Source organism: Acanthaster planci, linkage group LG11, assembly GCF_054643075.1.
Source record: "Acanthaster planci isolate LZ-2023a linkage group LG11, COTS_SCS, whole genome shotgun sequence".
Classification (NCBI taxonomy): domain Eukaryota; kingdom Metazoa; phylum Echinodermata; class Asteroidea; order Valvatida; family Acanthasteridae; genus Acanthaster; species Acanthaster planci.
Genome location: NC_141787.1, coordinates 12,896,530 through 12,917,587, shown reverse-complemented (window position 1 = coordinate 12,917,587; position 21,058 = coordinate 12,896,530). Strand labels below are relative to the sequence as shown.

The window sequence follows — 21,058 nt, the reverse complement described above, 5'->3', positions numbered from 1 at the left end:
AATTATATTATTTGATTTCAAATAAATCTAACTTTATTGGTAAAGTCTTCCAAACTAATAGAAAACCTTACTATATTTATTTGGTACGCATGCGCACTCAGATCAACCTTTTCATTTTTTGGTCAGCCCCCAGCCGAAGCTACCTTGAGTGGCCTGTAAAAAGGGCTGAGATTTCGCAAAATGGTACCGTTTTTTATTTGAAATAAACAGCTGGATATTATATTTGATATTTACATTATACATTTACTTACAAATTAATTCTTTCAGAGCTACAGAAACTGAAAGATCGGACAGATTTTTAATCGTGTTGGGCCCTAATTTTGCTGGTCATCATTGAACTGTTCACGTTCCAACGTGGAGGCATATGCCACGACTTTTTTTTTTTTTTTTACCGAAGCAAGCTTTCTGTGCTCCGAAAGTATTTAAACTTGCCCATGTCTGTGGTCAGCTTTGGAATAGTAGAGTACCTTAATTCCTTATCTTTCCGTGTGTGGTATCAAATGCATAGTACTAGAGATGAAACATTAATAATTGGGAAGATGGGAAACTTCGACAGTCATGACAGTGTTCAACATGCTCATAATGTTCAACAATAGGCCTTCAACATGTTGAAGGGGGATGTGAAAATCACACAGCCACTGACTGACAGCTGACATGACTCAGCCAGCATGGACATGCATGACATGACAAAGCTCCATGCAGGGATGTTGGACAACTTGACCATTTAACCAACTCGACTTGAATAACCCAACCGTTGAGACAACTCCAACGGTGGGTCAACTCGACCGTCTGTTCAAAATGGACAGACAGCTCAGCTGTTGGGAGTGGGACAGACGGTTGATTGATACAAGTTGACTTGAAATGAGTGCGCTTGTGCTTTACAGTCCTATTGCCCACACCGTTTTTACAAATTAAAAAAGAGAAAGGACTGGGGGACAGATGTACTGTCTCCCACACCGGCAGAGCAACTGATTATCAATGCAGCCGAGGCACCTGTGTACTATACTGTGGATGGTGCACCATGCATTCCAACGTGTACGCCAACATGCACCCTGTTCATGCTGTCGAGTTCTGAGTTGAGTTGGCAAAGGGTCGAGTTGACCAAGCTCCCATGCAGCCAACAATGTCAGTGGCAATGAATGAAGTTATCCCTGTGACACGCATAAAAAGCATTGTGCCAACCAAACCTATTCATCTGGTGAGGGACCAAACCACAATCTAGCGATGTCCCTAGCTTCTGCTTATGTCACGTTTGCAAGCAGCAATGATATCATTTTTATCAGGTCACGGTAAACAAAAAATTTGCCACAGTGAATCGATGGAGAATTTTAGTGGCAACATTTTCATGCATAAAGTAAACTTTGGCAAAGCTTTATTTTTTTCGTGGAAACGTTTTCATCGGCAGAATTGGACTTGCCTGCCCACCGAATTTGACACATCCAGTGCAAGATTCGACCAAAAAACCTCCTCGATCCACTTTTTAGGTAACAAGTGGGAAGCATGTTTCTTGTAAATTGAATCAATCGGAGCAATTTGTATTGAAGTTTTTGGCTGATAAAGAGATCGGTGTCGTGTGAACTGTGATCTAAAAATAGTTCAAAAATTGTGTCTTCGTTGCACAAACGAGCTGCGTATGCATAGTCTGGCGTTGCCACTAGATTGTTGTTTGGTCCCCGACCTGTTCACTTGACACAACAGCCTTACATGTAGTCAAGCAGTCGTGAAGTGCAGGCATTGGCACTCATGTTTGACAATCAGCACAAGTCTAAACTTACGGTCATGCTATGTAGCATCAATAAGCTTCAACAAGTGTCAACACATACAAGTAGTTTCAACAGAGCGTCAACAACTTGAAAATGTCCTTTAAAGATTTTCAAAATAGTTTTATCATATTTTAGAGACTCCAACATATTCCACTGTGTAAGAAAAGCAGGGAATTTTCGTTAAGATTCACACAGGAGAATGAAAATTTTTCACTGTGTATGGGAGCCACCATCTTTCTTTTCTCTGCTGACTGAGTGAAAACAAGATGGCGGCTAGTTGGGCTGCACGAGCAGAATCAATTTTGTTGCTAAAATTTCTATCATTTTGTATAAATGTGATATCTTGAATGTGATATGCAGAAGCCAAATTAATATTATAAATATTTTTCTTTTGCATAAATATGCTTGAATAACTTGCTGATGCCAAATGGTATGACTCCAATCTTCCAGTGTTCCAGAATGTCTTTTACTAGTTTAGAGCGCACAAGTATTGCTGGCCAAATTATGTGTGCATACAAAATGTGCAATATCCCACGATCACAGATTGAAAATCCTGCAAGTTTTGCTGGGGTTCAGGGTTTCATCTAGGATATCCAAAACAGCCTGCCCTTGGTAAATTTCAAAAGTACCCTCCCTTCTTGCAGTATCTTGATCCACAAAAAAGCATGAATACCACAGCCTGTACCTACGCGTGGGTGCAAATACACGATACAGTGGAATCAGTAGAATATTTTGCAAGTAACAACATAATGGGCTGTTGGACATTATGTGATCGGCTCTGCAAAAAAGGCATTAAGTCGCGCGGTGCCAAAACAGGTAATGGCTTGTTCTATTTGGAGAGGGTAAAATTTCTTCAAAATGTGAATTTTTGTTTTTCCTTCAGTAGCTTCTTTAATATTTATGGGTTAGAATATGTGACTACAAACATGGATACTGATGAATGTGAATAAAGATGAAAAATTGATCATTCAGTAAGAACTCCTATGTAGCATTGTGTTTCCAAGCGCTATACTTCATGAGCTTCTTCTCGAAAAGGGCTTTTATTGAATCCGAAAATGTGGATATACAAGTGTCCATACATCTCCTGAACTCAGCGTACTCAAGGGGTCATTGTAGCTTTTGATGTAGAGAATCCAACCATATCAAAAGTTCATTACCTGAATCTGGCAACTTGGTACCCTGTCTCCTAGAGCCGGTCACAAACATTTGTCTAATATACTGGTACTACCCCGTCTGCCCTTGAGCCTTAGAATTCATAATGCTTTGGGGTTTTGAATGCAGCCCTGGAAAGTCAGATCAATTTTGATCAGGGTACATTTACTTCACCCGAAGATTCAACTTTCTTGATCAAATCTTACCCGCAAAAGCTGTGTTTTGGACTGATCCGCATCCCTCAAACTTTTGACCAAGTGACCATTGTGTACATGTATATGTGAGACCATTTTTGGATGGAAGGGCGATAGAAACTTGTTCTCATTGCTCGACTGTCCTGTGCAACTGTAAACAATAACAATCCCAGATCCTCCAACTTCAATATGATACATAAGTCTGGCTTGTTGTATGAAACTTGAATGTGCGGGAATATCCCTTCACAGCAATTTACAAGCAGAGGTATTTTCTTCTAAACAAAAATACAGTGTAGGTGCTTCAGATGCAGTGGAACGCAGCTATAACAAACACTGCTTTACCGAACATTCAGGTGTACCGAACACCCTTCTTGGCTTATGAATTTTCTGTGCACTCATTTCAAAAATTACAAATTTGTTTTAAATAAACATATTTAGAACTGATGTTAATAATTCAAAGTTGAGGAAAATCACACTCTTGATAGAACAACAGTCAATGCACGAGGTCTGTATCATCTGGTTAACCTACGTTGCATGTAATGTGCCTGTGTCCACAGGCAGCCTTGTAGAACAGCTGCTGAGTACTTACATGCAGCACTGGCCTCTCTGATGCAGGAAACTGTGCGTGATAATCACTTCAAAGCTAGGTGATTTGACCTCAAAAACAATCACCAAAACACAAAATGAATACGCAGATGGACCCAAGCATGTTCTTATTTAACTCGCCAACATCTTTGACAAATATCTTGAAAGTTTCTCTCATTTTCAGAAATGCTTGCTTAACTTTTCATTGCCAAATTGCGGACGTACATAATTGTGCCCCTAGTGTCAATTCGAGTGGTGCCAGGTGCGGCCCATTTTCGAAGTGCCATTTAGCCAATGGGTGTAATGTAACTGTGCTACTTATGGTGATTTTTAAGTGATAACTCAAGGAAACCTCGATTTCATTTTCACGATTCTGAAAGGTAAAACAAATGCAAAACATTGGTGCTGAACATACATTTAACAGAATGTAGAAATTTCAATGGTGTCTATTTTGAACTTTTTGCATGTATTGACCCAAAATCATTTTCCCGAAATGTTTTTGGGGCAGGCTGGCACGTTTGAAGTTGGGCTGGAGTACAGAATGGGTCGGTGTATCCGTGACTGAAAATCTGTATACTGAACGACCGTTAACTGAACATTTTGTGTGGATCCCATCAGTTGGTTATAGCGGTATTCTACTGTACATGTACATGCGTGATTTTTTGCTAAAAATCCACCCGTCTTTTTACTGTCCAAGTTGTGGAATTCTACATTTATTGTCTGTCCAAAATTGTACACTGCCCGGCCAAAAGTCATGAGGTTATAAGACTGAAGGAAAATGAATGAATACGTCACACGCACACTTAATGTGTAAAAGGCATTGGTGCGAGAACCAGCGTGTGAAACAACACGCGCACGTACTCCATTCGTTGCACTGCACTTTCTGGTTCACAGTGACGTCACACTTCGGTACTCTATAGATGTGATCTTATGCCATGGTAGCTATATTATGTTAGGGCCCCTTTTCCAGGGTGTAAGGCCCATTCGTATTTTATTAACTAGGCAAAAACAGCTGGCTAAGTGATACTGGAAGATATGCTGGTGCATTTGACTTGATCAAGACAGCAAAATCAAGTTTCAAAGATGTGAAGTAACTAGAAGAAATCAATGCTTTATTTTTTTGGCACCTAAAATGGGGTTGTGCTGCCCTGAAACTATCCGAGTGTCATTTTATTAATAATTTTCTTATTTCAGTTTGGAAATATATTTTATGGGTGTTTCCTTTCTTTCTCTCCCAGTTTGTGAAGGTGATCAAGAGCAAGGCGTACTTTAAGCGCTACCAGGTCAAGTTCAAGCGTCGTCGCCAGGGCAAGACCGACTACCAGGCGCGCCGCTTCCTGGTCGTCCAGGACAAGAACAAGTACAACACGCCCAAGTACCGCATGATAGTGCGCTTCACGAACAAGGATATCGTCACGCAGGTGGGTTGAAAGGCTCAGCTTGCTGTCACGTTTGTTGGATTTTTACCTTGGACGAGTTTTTTTTTTTTAACTGCGCTCAGACGGAATTAGTTGACGTCAGCATGTATAGCTTTGCGAAACAGATTTAAAAGGAGTTTACCGTTGAAAACTTCATTCAGTTTCAGTACATAATCTAAAGGTTCTCTTGAACGCTTGCCTGAGTGCCAAATCCTTGCACTCGTTTGTACTACTCGGAGCCCTTTGAAATTGTGCGAGTTGTTTTGTATTCCCGCAATGCCTCTAATCTGTGGATGTCTCTCCGGATGGAGGGGACATGGAATCAAGATTGGCCATCGAGAGTTGAAGGTGGAATTAGGCAGCTTTTGGATGAATTTTTATGGATCTGTGGAGTTACCACATGATTTGGGTTCTTTGTTTTTCTTTTTCATTCTGTGATTTGATGCATCACAGATAGCGTACGCCAGGATTGAGGGGGATGTCATCGTATGTGCTGCATACGCCCATGAGCTCCCTCGCTACGGCGTCAAGGTCGGGCTGACAAACTACGCTGCAGCTTACTGCACAGGTCTCCTGTTGGCCCGCAGGGTAAGTTCTGTCACCCCCCCCCCAAAAAAAAATTTGGTTTGATAGCTAGTTTTAGCCTTCCTACAGTAATTTGGATGAATCTGCCATTAAGTGACTGCTTGCCCATCAGTTTAATTCACCTATCATTAAATTCACAAAGTATCTTGAGTAAGGTTGTAGCATTATCCTGATTCAAGTGAAATTTGATCAGAATTTTTTCCAATTAGACCGAGGAGTTGTTTGGTAATTCTTCCGTGTTTTTTTTACATGCAGACATAGGAAAGCCCTCTGGCACCATACAGATTGCCCATACAGACAGTGTTATCATGATTCTTTCGTGTTGCTCCCACCTGTACAGATCCTGAAGAAATTCAACCTGGACTCCCTGTACGAGGGCCAGCCAGAGGTGACGGGTGAGGAGTTCCACGTGGAGAGCGTGGAGGGCCAGGCAGGTGCTTTCCGCTGCTACCTGGATGTGGGGCTGGCCCGGACCACCACCGGCGCTCGGGTGTTTGGCGCCCTCAAGGGGGCAGCGGATGGTGGCTTGGACATCCCGCACAGGTTGGTCGGGGGGGAAAAGCAGGAAGGGGATGTTGCCTTTTCTATTCAGTAATATTGGAAGGTGGGTCTTAGAAGCCTGTTCTTGTGTTGGTTGGGGATTTCTTAAAATGCCCCCTTGTAGCCCTAGTTATGAAAATAGGAGCTATAAGTGCCACAGTGCTTGAATGGCTGATCGCTATGACGGCAGATATCATACATTGTAAGAAATCACTAGGAGTTTAGTTTTTTGGCAACAGGCTTCATTCTTTTTTCACCGTTTGTTTTTCTCTGTGATGAGATGCCATTAAAATATAGCTGGAATTACCGGATGATTCCTCCTGATTAGATTTGGCCTCTGAGAGAAGACTCCTGAAACAATCTGTCACATATAGATACAGTCGAACACGGTGAATACGAGCTCGAAGGGACTCCCCAAAAACCTCGTCTTACAGTGAACCTCGTGTTATACATGTCGACACTCATCCCATTCATAGAGGGCAAGTCTGGCATCATGTACCGGCAAGCATTGTTACACACTATGGCGTTGTACTGTATGGTACAGTATATGCAGTGGATTAGTATTTGATGTACATGTACCAGCCTTTAACTTTTTAATAAATTTGAAATTGTATTTATCAATATGATTCGAATGAATAAAACAAAGGTTTCAAATACTCCTTGTTTGATGCGATAGCAGAGAACTGCAGTGTTAGTGGCTGTCCGCGCCGTGCCGTGCATCGTGGCCAAGCGCGACCTGGAAACTGATGCCCGATGTTGCACGGAAGTAAAGGTTTCTTAAAGTTGAGAACCAGTTCATGCGTGGACATAAAAGGGTGTTGACAATGGGGAATTTCTGCTGGTTTTTAATTGGCAGGAGGGAATCTATTTTGCTGAAATGTTCTTTTAATTTATGGACCAGTAACTTTCATTTTTAATGTGCGACAGAGTGGCCGGAGTTTATTTTGAAAGGGGAATGTGAGACATCAGTTAACTGTAGGAAGTTAACTTTAAAAGGCTGTAATTTCCAATACTTTTTGAAATTTTCTTTCCATTGGCCATGTGGGGTCTTGATGAGGATTGTTTATGCATTTGTTTGCAGCAGATGCTGCAGGATTTGGAGTCCGCAATCCTTCAAAAATTTTAAAAGTAGTGGATTTTAATGGACTTTGAAAGTGTTGGGTCAATGTGAATGTGGATAGTACCTCTTAATACAATATCCACGGCCTTGTATGAAACCTCTTTCAGCAACAAGCGCTTCCCTGGCTACGACGCAGAGAGCAAGGAGTTCAACGCCGACGTCCACCGCAAGCACATCCTGGGCGGGCACGTGGCCGACTACATGAGGTCGCTGGCGGAGGAAGACGAGGAGGCCTTCAGGCGACAGTTCTCCCAGTACATCAAGCTGGGCATTGAAGCGGACGGGGTGAGTCCTTCCCCAGCCCCCCCCCCACCAAACCAGAATCCAGCATCTGAATCACTTGGCTGATGCTTCTATGAAATTGCTTCCATGGAAACTGGCCTCGGTTATTGCTATAGGCTGGTGCATAATTGTTAGCAGCAGCTAAGTAATTTAGACACAGCCTTAGGTATCAATGAAGTTTGTTAACAACTAAGGCCAATACTATGATGCTGTTTGTACAGAATTCTTCAAAGCATTTAAAACTCAGTAGAAGATGATTACCAGCTGAAAATTCACACGTACAGTGCTTCTCACTGGTTTCCAGCTTATTTCTGATTAACACATAAATTCACCTGCTAATAAGTTGGCAAACTCATGAAATTGGGTATCATTTTGCTACCTTTAACCTGACCTCTAGCCAGTGTGTAGAAAGTGGTCCTGTGTTCAGCAGTCTCCGAGTTGAAACTGTAACCAGTACTGTTGGCTCTTTGGCCTTCATACGAGTGACATGATAGCCTACCTCTCTTTTACTGAAGTATCTTCTGAAGGATTTGCTGAAAGTTTTGTGGATGGGTTTGGGAGGAATGGGCGGTGAAAAGTTTGACTTTTTTCTCTGTGATGAGATGCCATTACAAACAAGCTGGAATTACCGGCTGATCGATCCTGATTAGATTTGGCCTCTGAGAGAAAGGGAAATGGTGTATGTTGTTAGTTTCTGTGGTAACTATTCAGTGTTATCGTAAAAACTCATTTGTAGAACCCACTAACAGAAGGCAGTGTATTCTCTGTTTTAAGCACTTTAGATATCCAAATCGTAACTGTAGTGATTATTATAAGAGTGAATGCATGGAACAGACCTGGTTGCGGCAGTTTCATGGCCACTCCCCAGTATGCAGTACCCCCAATGCGCTTGCTAGCCAGAATGCGGATTTACTAAGGATCATGAAAAATATTGCTGTGGTTATCTAGCTCAGTTTTAACCCGTCGTTGAATCGGAGTGTGGTCATTTCTGCAGTGCGGATTACTATCACCACACTGCCGTGTGAGTTGCCCTCGCAGTGAAACAAGCCTTCGGCTGTCTCCTGAGGATTGGCTGGTGCCTTTGGTAGGAAAGCCCGGTCTTACTGACTGGTGTCAGGGAAGAGAACCGGGGTAGCAGACCTCTGACAGCTCTAAGAAACATAACGAGAACATGATTTGTCTGACCTAGATCGAGGAGATGTACAAGAAGGCGCATGAAGCCATCCGCGCCGACCCAGAGGCCAAACCCAAGGAGAAGAAGGAAGTCAAGACGAAGAGGTAAGGGGAGAATTCCTTTTTTAACTGGCGGTAACTCGAGGTTGACCCCGAGGTAACTCAGGGTTTTTCACGGTACCTCCAGGAGTTCTCTATAATGAGCTCATTATCTCTGGGTCAATGCACACCAAGCACTTTGGTCATCAAAATCTGGCTGCAAACGCACACAATAGAAACGCATGATTGCACCTTAATCTTCTTGCTAATCCGCAATGTCCGCGGTGACATAAGAGGCTTAGAAGTTGAAAGACAGTCTTGGGGGGGGAGAGTTACCTTGGGGTTCAACCTCAAGTTACTGCCGGCTAAAAAAGGAATTCTCCCCCAAGACAAACCTTTTACTAAGGTCTTGTAAGGATGAAATGATTATAAGTTGATTAAAAGCCCATTTTTGAAAAGAATGAGTACAGACCAATCAAAGATACTTTAAGAGTGTGGGGTACTTTATGACCCTCCCCAAATATTTAGAGTGGAATTTTGAGCCCTTTATTTGCCCGTCATCAACAAGCATTTTTTTAGTTTCCAATCAAAACAGAACCCTGGATTTATTGGGGTTTTTCCGTACGTATTTAAAAAATTTATCCATGCACTTTTGTTTCTCCTCAGATGGAACCGAGCCAAGATGTCCCTTGCCCAACGCAAGGACCGCGTCCGTCTGAAGAAGGCGTCTTACCTGAGAGCCAACCAAGACCAGGATTAAACCCAGCCTGCCAAACAACCAGATCCACTCAAGCATCTAAAACAGGAAAACTCCAAGAGTACAATCTGACCAGTATCTTACTTTCCACCCTGTACTTCGCGAGAGTCTAATGAGTATTGCCCAGAGAGAGAAGAGAAATGAGATTAAATGCCTAAAACAATTGCAGGGAAAACAGCTGTTGTTGAGTTGTGTGTCTTATTTTATAGTTGTCTTGTGGCGTGTTTAAGAAAGTAAAAGCGATAGGAGTTGTGTTGAGAGCCGAGGCACTTTTAGATCGGCACCATTCAGTTTGAGTGGATTGTTGGATAAAAACTGTGAAGCATGTAACAACATATAGATCGCTTTTGACAGCATGTGTAAAGTTACAAGCATTTCCACTGAGTTGTCGATTTAAGAGAGACATCTATGGGGGTAGTTGGGCTGTTTGACAATACTGCAGACGGACTGAGAGGTTGCGTATCAAACTCGAGCAGAAGCACCCCTCGTGGGTTGAAAAGGGCCACGTTGGTTGGTAGTGCTCATTTTGTTGGTAAAAATGCAACCAGGAAGCGTGCATTTCCTCGTCCCTATGAATGAGCGAAGCGCAGCTCTGACCAAAGGAGCCTCTGTTGCTAAGAGAATAGTGTCCTCTCTTGGTCAAGATTGAGGTCCATCATGTTGTCGAACCAAGTACACATCCAAATTACAGACCAACCATGGTATCACACAGGAGGGGTCTAAAAGTGTGTCAGCTACCTTGGGGGACAAAAAAATACTAAAATACATGCTTTGATGAATATCAAAATGAAAGGCTTGGTGCTTGATTTATAAGTCTGTTTTATTTAAATACATTTATAGCATAAATCCGGCTCTGGACCGTTTAACATAAGCTGCCATTATTGTGCTGTACATCATAAATATTTGGACAGAGTCACTGTAACCTGGAAAAAAGACACACAATGGGGGAACTCGCGAAAACCAACATGAACCAGGGATCAAAAGGAAGAGTCGCAGGATATTCTCAAAAAGATATGACAAAGGAAGATCAAATTTGATTTCAACAAGCAAAGAACAACAAAAAAGTATTTATTTCAATGTGAACAAAGTAAAAATCCAAAACAAACCTCTCAATCAGGACCAGTAATTTTAGCTGTGTTTCTTAGATGTACAGACCAGGAAATATACTCAACTCGTAACCAATTAACTTAAACCAACAATACTGCTTAAACCAAGACAAACGTCAACCAGTACCAACACAGACTTAAATTATTAACCAATACCGACTTAAATTATTAGCCAACACGGACTTAAATTATTAACCAATACCGACTTAAATTATTAACCAACACAGCACTAGTAAATAGTCGCAAAATTAAAGCAATCAAGCAAGAAACCTGCAAAAGTACAAGAAAAGGAAGGAAAAGTCAGTAATGATCCAGGTTTCAAAGTCATTAATCAAATCAAATAAAAACATGAACAGTGGTGAACCTGTAGTCTGCAATCATTGATCAAAAGTTTAAATGAAGAAATACAATTAAAAAGAAGAAACTCTCTGTACATAAAATCCAATGCCCCAAAACCTTGAACATCACTGCTCAAGCTTAAACAAAAACAAAAAACTTGGCTATCACACTATTTTACATGGGCTACAGGTGAATGACCTGGTCAATTAGGCAATGTTCAGCACAGGCCAAGAGCTTTCTCAGGAGATAAACAGTCAAGTCAGAGCTTTCTCAGGAGATAAACAGTCAAGTCAGAGCTAGAAGGGCTTAATCCTTTCTGCAAACAGAGGGGCTAAACTTGCACAAGTCAAACTGAGTCAAACTCTGCAGGGCACCATAGACTTAACAAGTAACTTAATACAGGGCAGAGTGCAGCTCTCCTGAGAACTGATAAACCAGTCTATTCTAGTCATGAGTCATGCACCATCTCTAAAAATTACATCATCCTCATGCCCTCCAAGCATGGACAAACTATGCCACATGGACAAACTATGGCTGAAACAAAGAATACTGGGGTACTACACTACACTGTACATGGGCTGAACTCTCATAAACACCATCAGCTTGAATTTAGCTTGACTCAACATTATATACATTTCTCACAGATTTATGCCTGCATAAGAAGTTTAGCACAAAAGGACTTTTCAAAATGTGGCAAAACTGCAGTCAACTAGCTAAAAAAAAAACACAGTAAGACTAAAGTATAAACCACAATTCCTCTAGTGAACTAGATGCATTCCAGGGGCTTCTCGTTTTAAAGCTTCAAGCAAAACGCAGTTTCTCTGGCCAGAAAGTATTAAAACACAATCCATATGATTCAGTAGTCAAGCAAAAGTACAAAAAGCAGTCTAGTCTTGTAACAAGCAATCAATTGTTATTGCTAAAAACAAAGCAAAAGAGTGTATTCCTGAGTTCTAACAGTCTTATGCACTCAAAACTTCACAAAACCAAGAGTTCCATCGAAGTTTTCAGCTCAATACTCCATTGGTTCGAAAACATCAAAAATAGTACAATCAAGATACAATGTAAGAGAGTCCTTAGAATTTATAATCTACAAATTCAACTCACCAAGTTCACAGCAGACCAAAGCTGAAGGCAGAAGTTGCTTAGTAAAAAAGCTGTTAATGTGGATGCTGTGGTCTCTCTTGCTGCCGGTCCGCATCTGACTATATCTAAGGAACTCACATGCATCAGGTCTTGTGCAATGGGGCATGACAGGATATTTACTCTGGGGATTATTTTGGAAAGGGGGGAACCACTCCTAGCAAATTCAGGGCAAGCTAACCAGAAATTCAATGTTAAAAGCAGGGGGACAACTCCTATATACAAGCAGGTAAGCAAAACAACTAAGTGAAAAGAGTCCCCTCTACATCCACGCCCTGTGAAATCATTGCTTTCCACAGCAATGTCTAAAGAAATAATTCTAACTTGGCTTTGTTCACTCTCTAAGAGTTCAGTTCCAGTCCCCAAACCTCACTGGTGGTCTGATGTTCCTCTTTGGGCGCCGATAGATAGACCTTTGTGAACTCTCTGAGCTGGACGAGTCAGTAGCTTCATCGATGTCGGTGCCACTTGAGGTAGATGCCTCATCATCCATGTCGCTGTACGGGCTGTCCCCTGTTCTCAATACATCAGCACACACATCGCTGAACTGCAGTGGTGGAGGGAATGCACAAGTGCCATCTGTTGCCAAATCTTGAAACTGCAGTGGGGGTGCAAGAGAATGATCATTCGTCTCCGGGGTGTTCCACACATCTTGAAACTGCGCTGGGGGAGGAAGAGAATCGATGACGGATGCTGGCTCTTCTACGTCAAAAGGGCAGATAGTAAGAAGGTTCCGATGAATGTTGCGCGTCTTTGTTGATCCGAGGAGTTGCACCGTGTATACTGGTAGGTTTCCCAGCTGACTGAGGACTGTGTAGGGTACCGACTCCCACCTGTCTTTCAGCTTACACCTACCCCGTAGCGACTTGTTGGCCACCAGTACAAGGTCACCGGGATGGAGGGCTAGATCTTTCGACTTCTTATCATATGTCGCCTTCTGTTTCTGCCTGGCCACCTCTGCCAACTGCTCCACCCTCCTTGTAGCTTCTTGTAGCCGTTCCCCAAGCTGCTGAACATAGGTGGATTGTGGGTGGACATCCTCTGCTTCCTGAAACCTTGGCTGAAGGAGGAGATCGACTGGCAGACGAGGCTTTCTCATATACATCAAGTAAAAAGGGGAGTACCCCGTACTCTCGTGTTTGGCACACTTGTAGGCATATGTGAGGGTCTGGAGGTGCATTGCCCAGTTGGATTTCTGTGCTGGCTCAAGGGTTCCAAGCATCGACAATAATGTCGATTGAACCTCTCTGTCATACCGTTGCCTTGTGGGTGGTATGGCGACGTCTTGCTCTTCCTCATGCCCAGCAGGTGACACAGCTCCTTTATGACTGCCGACTCAAAACTCTTTCCTTGGTCCGAGTGGAGTCGCTCAGGGATGCCGTAATTGGCGATGTACCTCTCCCATAGGACGCGCGCTACGGTTGTTGCCTTCTCATCACGAGTCGGGTACGCCTGTGCGTATCTGGTGTAGTGATCAGTGACCACAAGTACATGCTCAAAGCCTCCTCTTGACCTCTCCAAGCTTAGGAAGTCTATGCAGACAAGTTCCAAGGGCCGTGTTGTGTTGATACTCTGCAGACTTGCATGCCTTTTCGTGTCTGACGTTTTTCTCAGGGCGCATCTTTTACACTTGTCGATGTACGACTTCACATCAGAGTACATACTTGGCCAGAAGTACCTATCCCGGACATGCTGATAAACCTTCTCGAAGCCAAGATGTCCCATCAGGTCGTGGACATGCTGAAGGACAGGCCTCTTCATCTCCTTGGGGAGCACTATTAAGGTTGGTGTCTCACCTCTGTCTTCCTGGTCCTTCTCGTAGACCAAGACACCTTGCCTCACAGCCAAGAAGTCCCATGCTCGAAGTAGGGTCTTAACTTCTTTTGTTTCCCGTGCCATTCTTCTTCGACTTGGCCTCCCTGGCTGGGCTGACTTCAACTCCACAACACGCCGAGTTGTTGGGTCCTCTTGCTGTGCCTCGAGCAGACAAAGGCCTCCTGGTAGATCAACACATGTGCCCACCTTGGCTCCTTCTGAAGAAGACTTGGCACCTACTTCATTGCTATCTCTGTCTAAGGCTGCATCGGAAGAAGACTTCATGGGAGATGGGCGATCAGTAGTGTCACTGCTGTCTGATGTTTGCCCTATGCTTGGGGTTGGTGATATGCTACTCCTCGTACCAGTTGTGAGCTGATGGACATGCCTGACAGCCTTATCTTCAAGGTTCGCCCTCGGCTGCTGTTCCTGCCCCTCGAATGAAGCCATGCCATCTTCTCCCTGACTACCCGCATCTGTTTTGGCTGCTGATCTTTTGGCGTCCCTTGTTTCCTGTCTTCCATTTCGACCTCTGCTACCCTCTGTTTCGTCCAGGATCCTCACCACATCAGATCTTGGAATGCGGGACAGAGAGTCCGCATTGGCATTAGACTTGCCTGGCCGGTAGATGATATCCATGTTGAAAACGGCAAGATCACTAACCCAACGTTGACCGGTAGCATCAAGCTTTGCCTTGTTCAAGACATACGTGAGTGGGTTGTTGTCAGTCACCGCGGTCAGTCGGTTGCCATACAGATACTCTCTGAACTTAGTTGTTACCGCCCAATGTAGTGCCTTGAACTCTAGTTTGTGAGCGGGGTACTTTGTCTCTGCTTCTGTTAAGGTGCGACTTGCGTATGCGATGACCCTTTCTTTGCCATCTCGTTCTTGAGTCAGGACAGCTCCCAGGCCATCAAGGGATGCATCTGTCTGCACGGTGAATGGTACGCTATAATCTGCAAAAGCTAGTATTGGTGCTGAGGTCAACTTGGAAACCAGGGTGGTGAACGCTTTTTGGCACTCATTGCTCCATTTGAAGGGGGGGTCTCTCGAGCCTCGCTTGCCTCCAATCAATGCGAAGAGAGGAGCAGCAGTTTTTGCATACCCTTGAACGAACCTCCGGTAGTAGCCGGTGAGCCCAAGGAAGCTGCGGACATCCTTTTTGCTTTGTGGAACTGGCCAGCTCTTCACTGCAGCAACCTTTGCCTGATCAGTGGCGATTCCCTCTGCAGAAACTACATGGCCAAGGTACTGCACTTCTCTCTTAAAAAGCTGGCATTTTGACGGCTTCAGTTTCAGCCCGTGTTCCCGTAGCCTGGCTAGGACTCTCCCAAGGCGATCTACGTGCTCCTCCACAGTGCTACTGAAGACGATGATGTCGTCGAGGTAAATTAACACACTCTCAAACGCCATGTCGCCAAACACCACCGACATCAGCCTTTGGAACGTGGCCGGTGCATTCACGAGGCCAAATGGCATCCTCGTAAATTCAAACAAGCCCATCGGGGACGTGAAGGCCGTCTTCGGTTGATCCTTAGATGCCATCTTCACTTGGTGGTAGCCTGAGGTCAGATCAAGGCAGGAGAAGTATTTGGCCTTCCCAAGCGCATCCAAAGCTTCGTCTATTCTTGGGAGCGGAAACGCATCTCTCGTTGTCTTGGAATTCAGCTTCCGGTAATCGACGCAAAGTCGAATTTTGCCATCTTTCTTCTGCACGATGACAATCGGAGAAGCGTACGGGCTCTGACTGGGCTGGATGACCCCGGCTTGTTTCAGCTCTTCCAAGTGGCCTCGGACCTCCTGAAACTGTGAAGGGGGGACTCGTCTGTATGGTAGTCGGAAGGGGGTTGGGTCGGTGAGTGGGATTTCGTGCTCCACTGTGCTGGTAACACCCATGTCGAAAGGGCTCTGCGAGAAAACATCAGCATTCTGTCTGAGTAGCTGCTCAATTGCCTCCGTTTGCGATGGGGTGAAGTCGACACCTTCAAAGTTCACATCTGGCAAACTGCAAGAGCCACCTACCGCTTGCTCCATAATAGCCACATCTTGAGAGGGCGTGGTCACTGGCTGGACTTCGGTAACACAACAGAGCGTCGCCACCCCTTCATGTCGTCTTACCCTCACAGCATGGTCAGATGTGTTGCACAGCCGAACTGGTACTCTCCGACCTGTTACATCCACCAACATCTTCCCTGCAACTAGGCCCTTGCGGTTGGTGCCCTCTACTAATGCAGTGAAGCTTCTCCCTCTGGTGTGGTTGGGTACTCTAGCTGGAACAGTAGCTTCTGCACCAGGTTGTATTACTAATGGACGTCTCCCAACATAGCGCAGAAACCCAATTTGTCCATCCTCGCCGGCGAGGTCAGCCCCATCCCTATTAACGAACTGGAAGGCCTGAAGCCAGGACTGTGACAGCCCTTTACTCTCCATGAAGCGCTTTCCCAAAGACGACTTCATTTGATCTCTACATGCACGAATCACATTGGTTCCAACGAGGGCTGGGGTGTCTCGCCGAAACTCGGTTTGTGGCACCACAAACGCTGGGACTTTGCCTATAAACTGACCCATGGCGTGAACATCTACTGTGATGACCCCGAAGTGTTGAACTGGCTGTCCTCCAGCTCCCTTGATGGACATCTCTGTTGGTCGTGGCCTCTGGCTGCTAAGTACCGGATGCTGCTTGACAAATTCACAGGTAATTGTGGTCACCTGGGACCCAGTGTCCAGCAGTGCTGTACAGTTGACTCCAGAAACCTTGACTTCAACTCGGTTAACTGGTCCAGCCAATGGTAACTGTGCGGATTCATGGTCATTTGTAGAGAGAGTTGGGGAGGGGCGTTTGAACTCAGAACCCGCGGATAGCCCTACATCCGTGGGTTGTTCCCGTTTAACGACCCACTGTGGTGAACTGGTGTTGAGGCTGCCTGTCGAGGAATGAACGACTTCATCTGGGGAGCTTGCTGGTGTGCTTGGCGCTGATTCTCTGGACAGCTCCTTGCCAGGTGCTGCTTGCTTCCACACGTGTAGCAGCCTGAGAATTGGGGTCGCTGCTGCGGCTGGCCAGACTGGTGGTACCGCTGATGCACTTGAGGTGCAAAGACAGCCTCTTCCAGCTGTGTCAGACGATGGTTCAACAGGCTCTGATCCTTCTGCACTTGTTGAAGGGTCTCCCTCTGCTCTAGACGCATAGCTTGCATCTCCTCCAGTTGTTTGGTGATAAGATCTTGCAGATCAGTCCCACCTTGCATCTTCCTTGTCGATTCTGACAAAGACTTGCTCTTCGGTCCTTGTTGCGCAGGGCTGCTGGCCGCCGTGGTTGGTTTTATAGGGTCTTTGGTGGCCACCTCACTCATGGTATAGAAGTGATGGTCATCGTCACCCCTCATCCTTCGTCTCGTCTGTTCGTCGCTGTGGTGTTGCTCCTCTGCTATAACACGCAGCTCAGCTCTGAGGTCTCTATAGCTCATTCTCCTTGGCTGCATCGGGGCAAGTCTCTGCTTCGTTCTACCATCCCGCAGACCGGCCATGAATTGAGTGGTTAAGAGGACGTCTCTGCTGTCCCCAAACAGGCTGCGGCGACCCTGCTGTCGGCCGCGCTCCTCAATCCTTCGCAGGAGAGTCTCTAGCGCCACGGCAAACTCACTGGCCGTCTCGCCTGTCTTCTGTTCTCTTGAATAAAACCGCGTCATAGGCGACGTGACAAAGCCGTCTTCCCCAAACTCTTCCAGCAGTTCCTGGAAGGCCTCCTCTGCCGTCACTCCTGCTAGTGACCTGCCCTCCAGGTTTAGGATGACGTCACGAGCTCGTCCGCTTGTGTGGCGCAAAATCTCCTGAAACTTGACGCCATCTGTGGCCAGACCCTTGGCTCCAAGCAGATATGTCATATCCCGAACCCAGTCCTCCACTCTGATATTTTTGTCTCTGCCAGAGAAGGTTGACACCCCCTTCAGCTGGTGGGTAGTGATGGTCCTCGGATTGACGGAAGGAACGGCTGGGATGCTGGTGGCTTGGTTCGGGATGGGGTCGAATTCATGGATCTCAGGTACCTGCTTTGGAGTTGGTGGTGCCAGCATGTCTGGGGGACACGGCGGCGTCCCCATGACTCCTGTAGCTGGCTGCAGTGGTTGTGGTGTCAACCCGTGAAGATTGCCAAAGTGTGTAGGCGAGAACATGGGTGAACTTGGCACCGCCATCATGCCAAAACAGTGCTTCTATCACCAGAGCCGTGTTGGTTAATGACCGAATAACTAAGACCAATTACGACCACCTTTGACCACCCTGAGAATATCAAGCTAAGTCCTACAAAAGACAGTAATTCCAACCTGGATTCTCCACCAAAAATTAAAAAAAAATGTAACCTGGAAAAAAGACACACAATGGGGGAACTCGCGAAAACCAACATGAACCAGGGATCAAAAGGAAGAGTCGCAGGATATTCTCAAAAAGATATGACAAAGGAAGATCAAATTTGATTTCAACAAGCAAAGAACAACAAAAAAGTATTTATTTCAATGTGAACAAAGTAAAAATCCAAAACAAACCTCTCAATCAGGACCAGTAATTTTAGCTGTGTTTCTTAGATGTACAGACCAGGAAATATACTCAACTCGTAACCAATTAACTTAAACCAACAATACTGCTTAAACCAAGACAAACGTCAACCAGTACCAACACAGACTTAAATTATTAACCAATACCGACTTAAATTATTAGCCAACACGGACTTAAATTATTAACCAATACCGACTTAAATTATTAACCAACACAGCACTAGTAAATAGTCGCAAAATTAAAGCAATCAAGCAAGAAACCTGCAAAAGTACAAGAAAAGGAAGGAAAAGTCAGTAATGATCCAGGTTTCAAAGTCATTAATCAAATCAAATAAAAACATGAACAGTGGTGAACCTGTAGTCTGCAATCATTGATCAAAAGTTTAAATGAAGAAATACAATTAAAAAGAAGAAACTCTCTGTACATAAAATCCAATGCCCCAAAACCTTGAACATCACTGCTCTAGCTTAAACAAAAACAAAAAAAACTTGGCTATCACACTATTTTACATGGGCTACAGGTCAATGACCTGGTCAATTAGGCAATGTTCAGCACAGGCCAAGAGCTTTCTCAGGAGATAAACAGTCAAGTCAGAGCTTTCTCAGGAGATAAACAGTCAAGTCAGAGCTAGAAGGGCTTAATCCTTTCTGCAAACAGAGGGGCTAAACTTGCACAAGTCAAACTGAGTCAAACTCTGCAGGGCACCATAGACTTAACAAGTAACTTAATACAGGGCAGAGTGCAGCTCTCCTGAGAACTGATAAACCAGTCTATTCTAGTCATGAGTCATGCACCATCTCTAAAAATTACATCATCCTCATGCCCTCCAAGCATGGACAAACTATGCCACATGGACAAACTATGGCTGAAACAAAGAATACTGGGGTACTACACTACACTGTACATGGGCTGAACTCTCATAAACACCATCAGCTTGAATTTAGCTTGACTCAACATTATATACATTTCTCACAGATTTATGCCTGCATAAGAAGTTTAGCACAAAAGGACTTTTCAAAATGTGGCAAAACTGCAGTCAACTAGCTAAAAAAAAAACACAGTAAGACTAAAGTATAAACCACAATTCCTCTAGTGAACTAGATGCATTCCAGGGGCTTCTCGTTTTAAAGCTTCAAGCAAAACGCAGTTTCTCTGGCCAGAAAGTATTAAAACACAATCCATATGATTCAGTAGTCAAGCAAAAGTACAAAAAGCAGTCTAGTCTTGTAACAAGCAATCAATTGTTATTGCTAAAAACAAAGCAAAAGAGTGTATTCCTGAGTTCTAACAGTCTTATGCACTCAAAACTTCACAAAACCAAGAGTTCCATCGAAGTTTTCAGCTCAATACTCCATTGGTTCGAAAACATCAAAAATAGTACAATCAAGATACAATGTAAGAGAGTCCTTAGAATTTATAATCTACAAATTCAACTCACCAAGTTCACAGCAGACCAAAGCTGAAGGCAGAAGTTGCTTAGTAAAAAAGCTGTTAATGTGGATGCTGTGGTCTCTCTTGCTGCCGGTCCGCATCTGACTATATCTAAGGAACTCACATGCATCAGGTCTTGTGCAATGGGGCATGACAGGATATTTACTCTGGGGATTATTTTGGAAAGGGGGGAACCACTCCTAGCAAATTCAGGGCAAGCTAACCAGAAATTCAATGTTAAAAGCAGGGGGACAACTCCTATATACAAGCAGGTAAGCAAAACAACTAAGTGAAAAGAGTCCCCTCTACATCACCACACTGTAAACAGTTGCTCCAATGAAAAACATGTTTTCCTTAGCTTTGTTGTCACAGAGGTGTGATGATAAACTCTTTAAGAAGAGTAAAAAGCTAAAAAATAAGAAGTATGGAAAATAAAAAACGTGGTTCACCTACCAGAAAGTGACGCCAGAGAGGGAGTTAAAAGGTAAACCCATCTTGCCAAAGCCAAATTCACAGAAACTTGTGATAACATTTTCACCACCAATCTAGAGGCTGCTGCAGAAATGAGCAACAGCTGACAAACAGAATTATCAAAAGCGCAGTACAAAAATATTGGAAGCATGAATAAGCACCAATTTCACACCAAGGTAAAAGCTACAAAGCTTTACTTGGACGCCTGAGGTCATTTCTTGACAGAAAGCTGTCATTCTGGAATTCAAAGCCTATTTGCCCCTCATTACTGGCACTCATCCACCACATTAATCCTTTGAGAGTTCAAATTAAAATCTGATACACTGAGTTCTTCAAATTCAAGTGAACATAACATGTTGAATTCTCCATACTAAAGACACTGTTGCTCTATCTCATGAATCCGGCAAATTTTTGCTTACTTGCATAAGATATGCCACCAATATGCCATTTTCAATGGATAAAAAGGGCCCAAAGGAACCAGTCCAGAGATGGTGGTTGCTATGCAAAAGCTTACCCTGTATCACAAGGTACAGCAACAGTGTCTTTGGTCAGTGGAATTCAAAATATGTTGATATGCAATCAGACAACTCGGTG

The 21,058-nt window shown here is 44.1% G+C and overlaps 1 protein-coding gene and 1 long non-coding RNA gene across 2 annotated transcripts; one reads left to right on the top strand and one right to left on the bottom strand.

Annotated features, from left to right (window-relative positions):
* Positions 1-93: 93 nt before the first annotated feature.
* On the top strand, positions 94-9,785 carry rpl5 (ribosomal protein L5). The gene is made up of 7 exons (XM_022250582.2): positions 94-183; positions 4,933-5,115; positions 5,566-5,700; positions 6,038-6,240; positions 7,465-7,642; positions 8,829-8,917; positions 9,518-9,785. The coding sequence occupies exons 1-7, from the start codon at positions 181-183 to the stop codon at positions 9,609-9,611; spliced, it is 885 nt and encodes a 294-aa protein (XP_022106274.1). The 5' UTR covers positions 94-180; the 3' UTR covers positions 9,612-9,785.
* A 624-nt stretch (positions 9,786-10,409) lies between these two features.
* Positions 10,410-13,083, bottom strand: LOC147797480 (uncharacterized). Its single transcript, XR_015427163.1, has 2 exons — positions 12,161-13,083; positions 10,410-10,984 (listed from the first exon to the last, which is right to left on the bottom strand). It is a non-coding gene; the product is annotated as an uncharacterized LOC147797480 (long non-coding RNA).
* Positions 13,084-21,058: the final 7,975 nt, after the last annotated feature.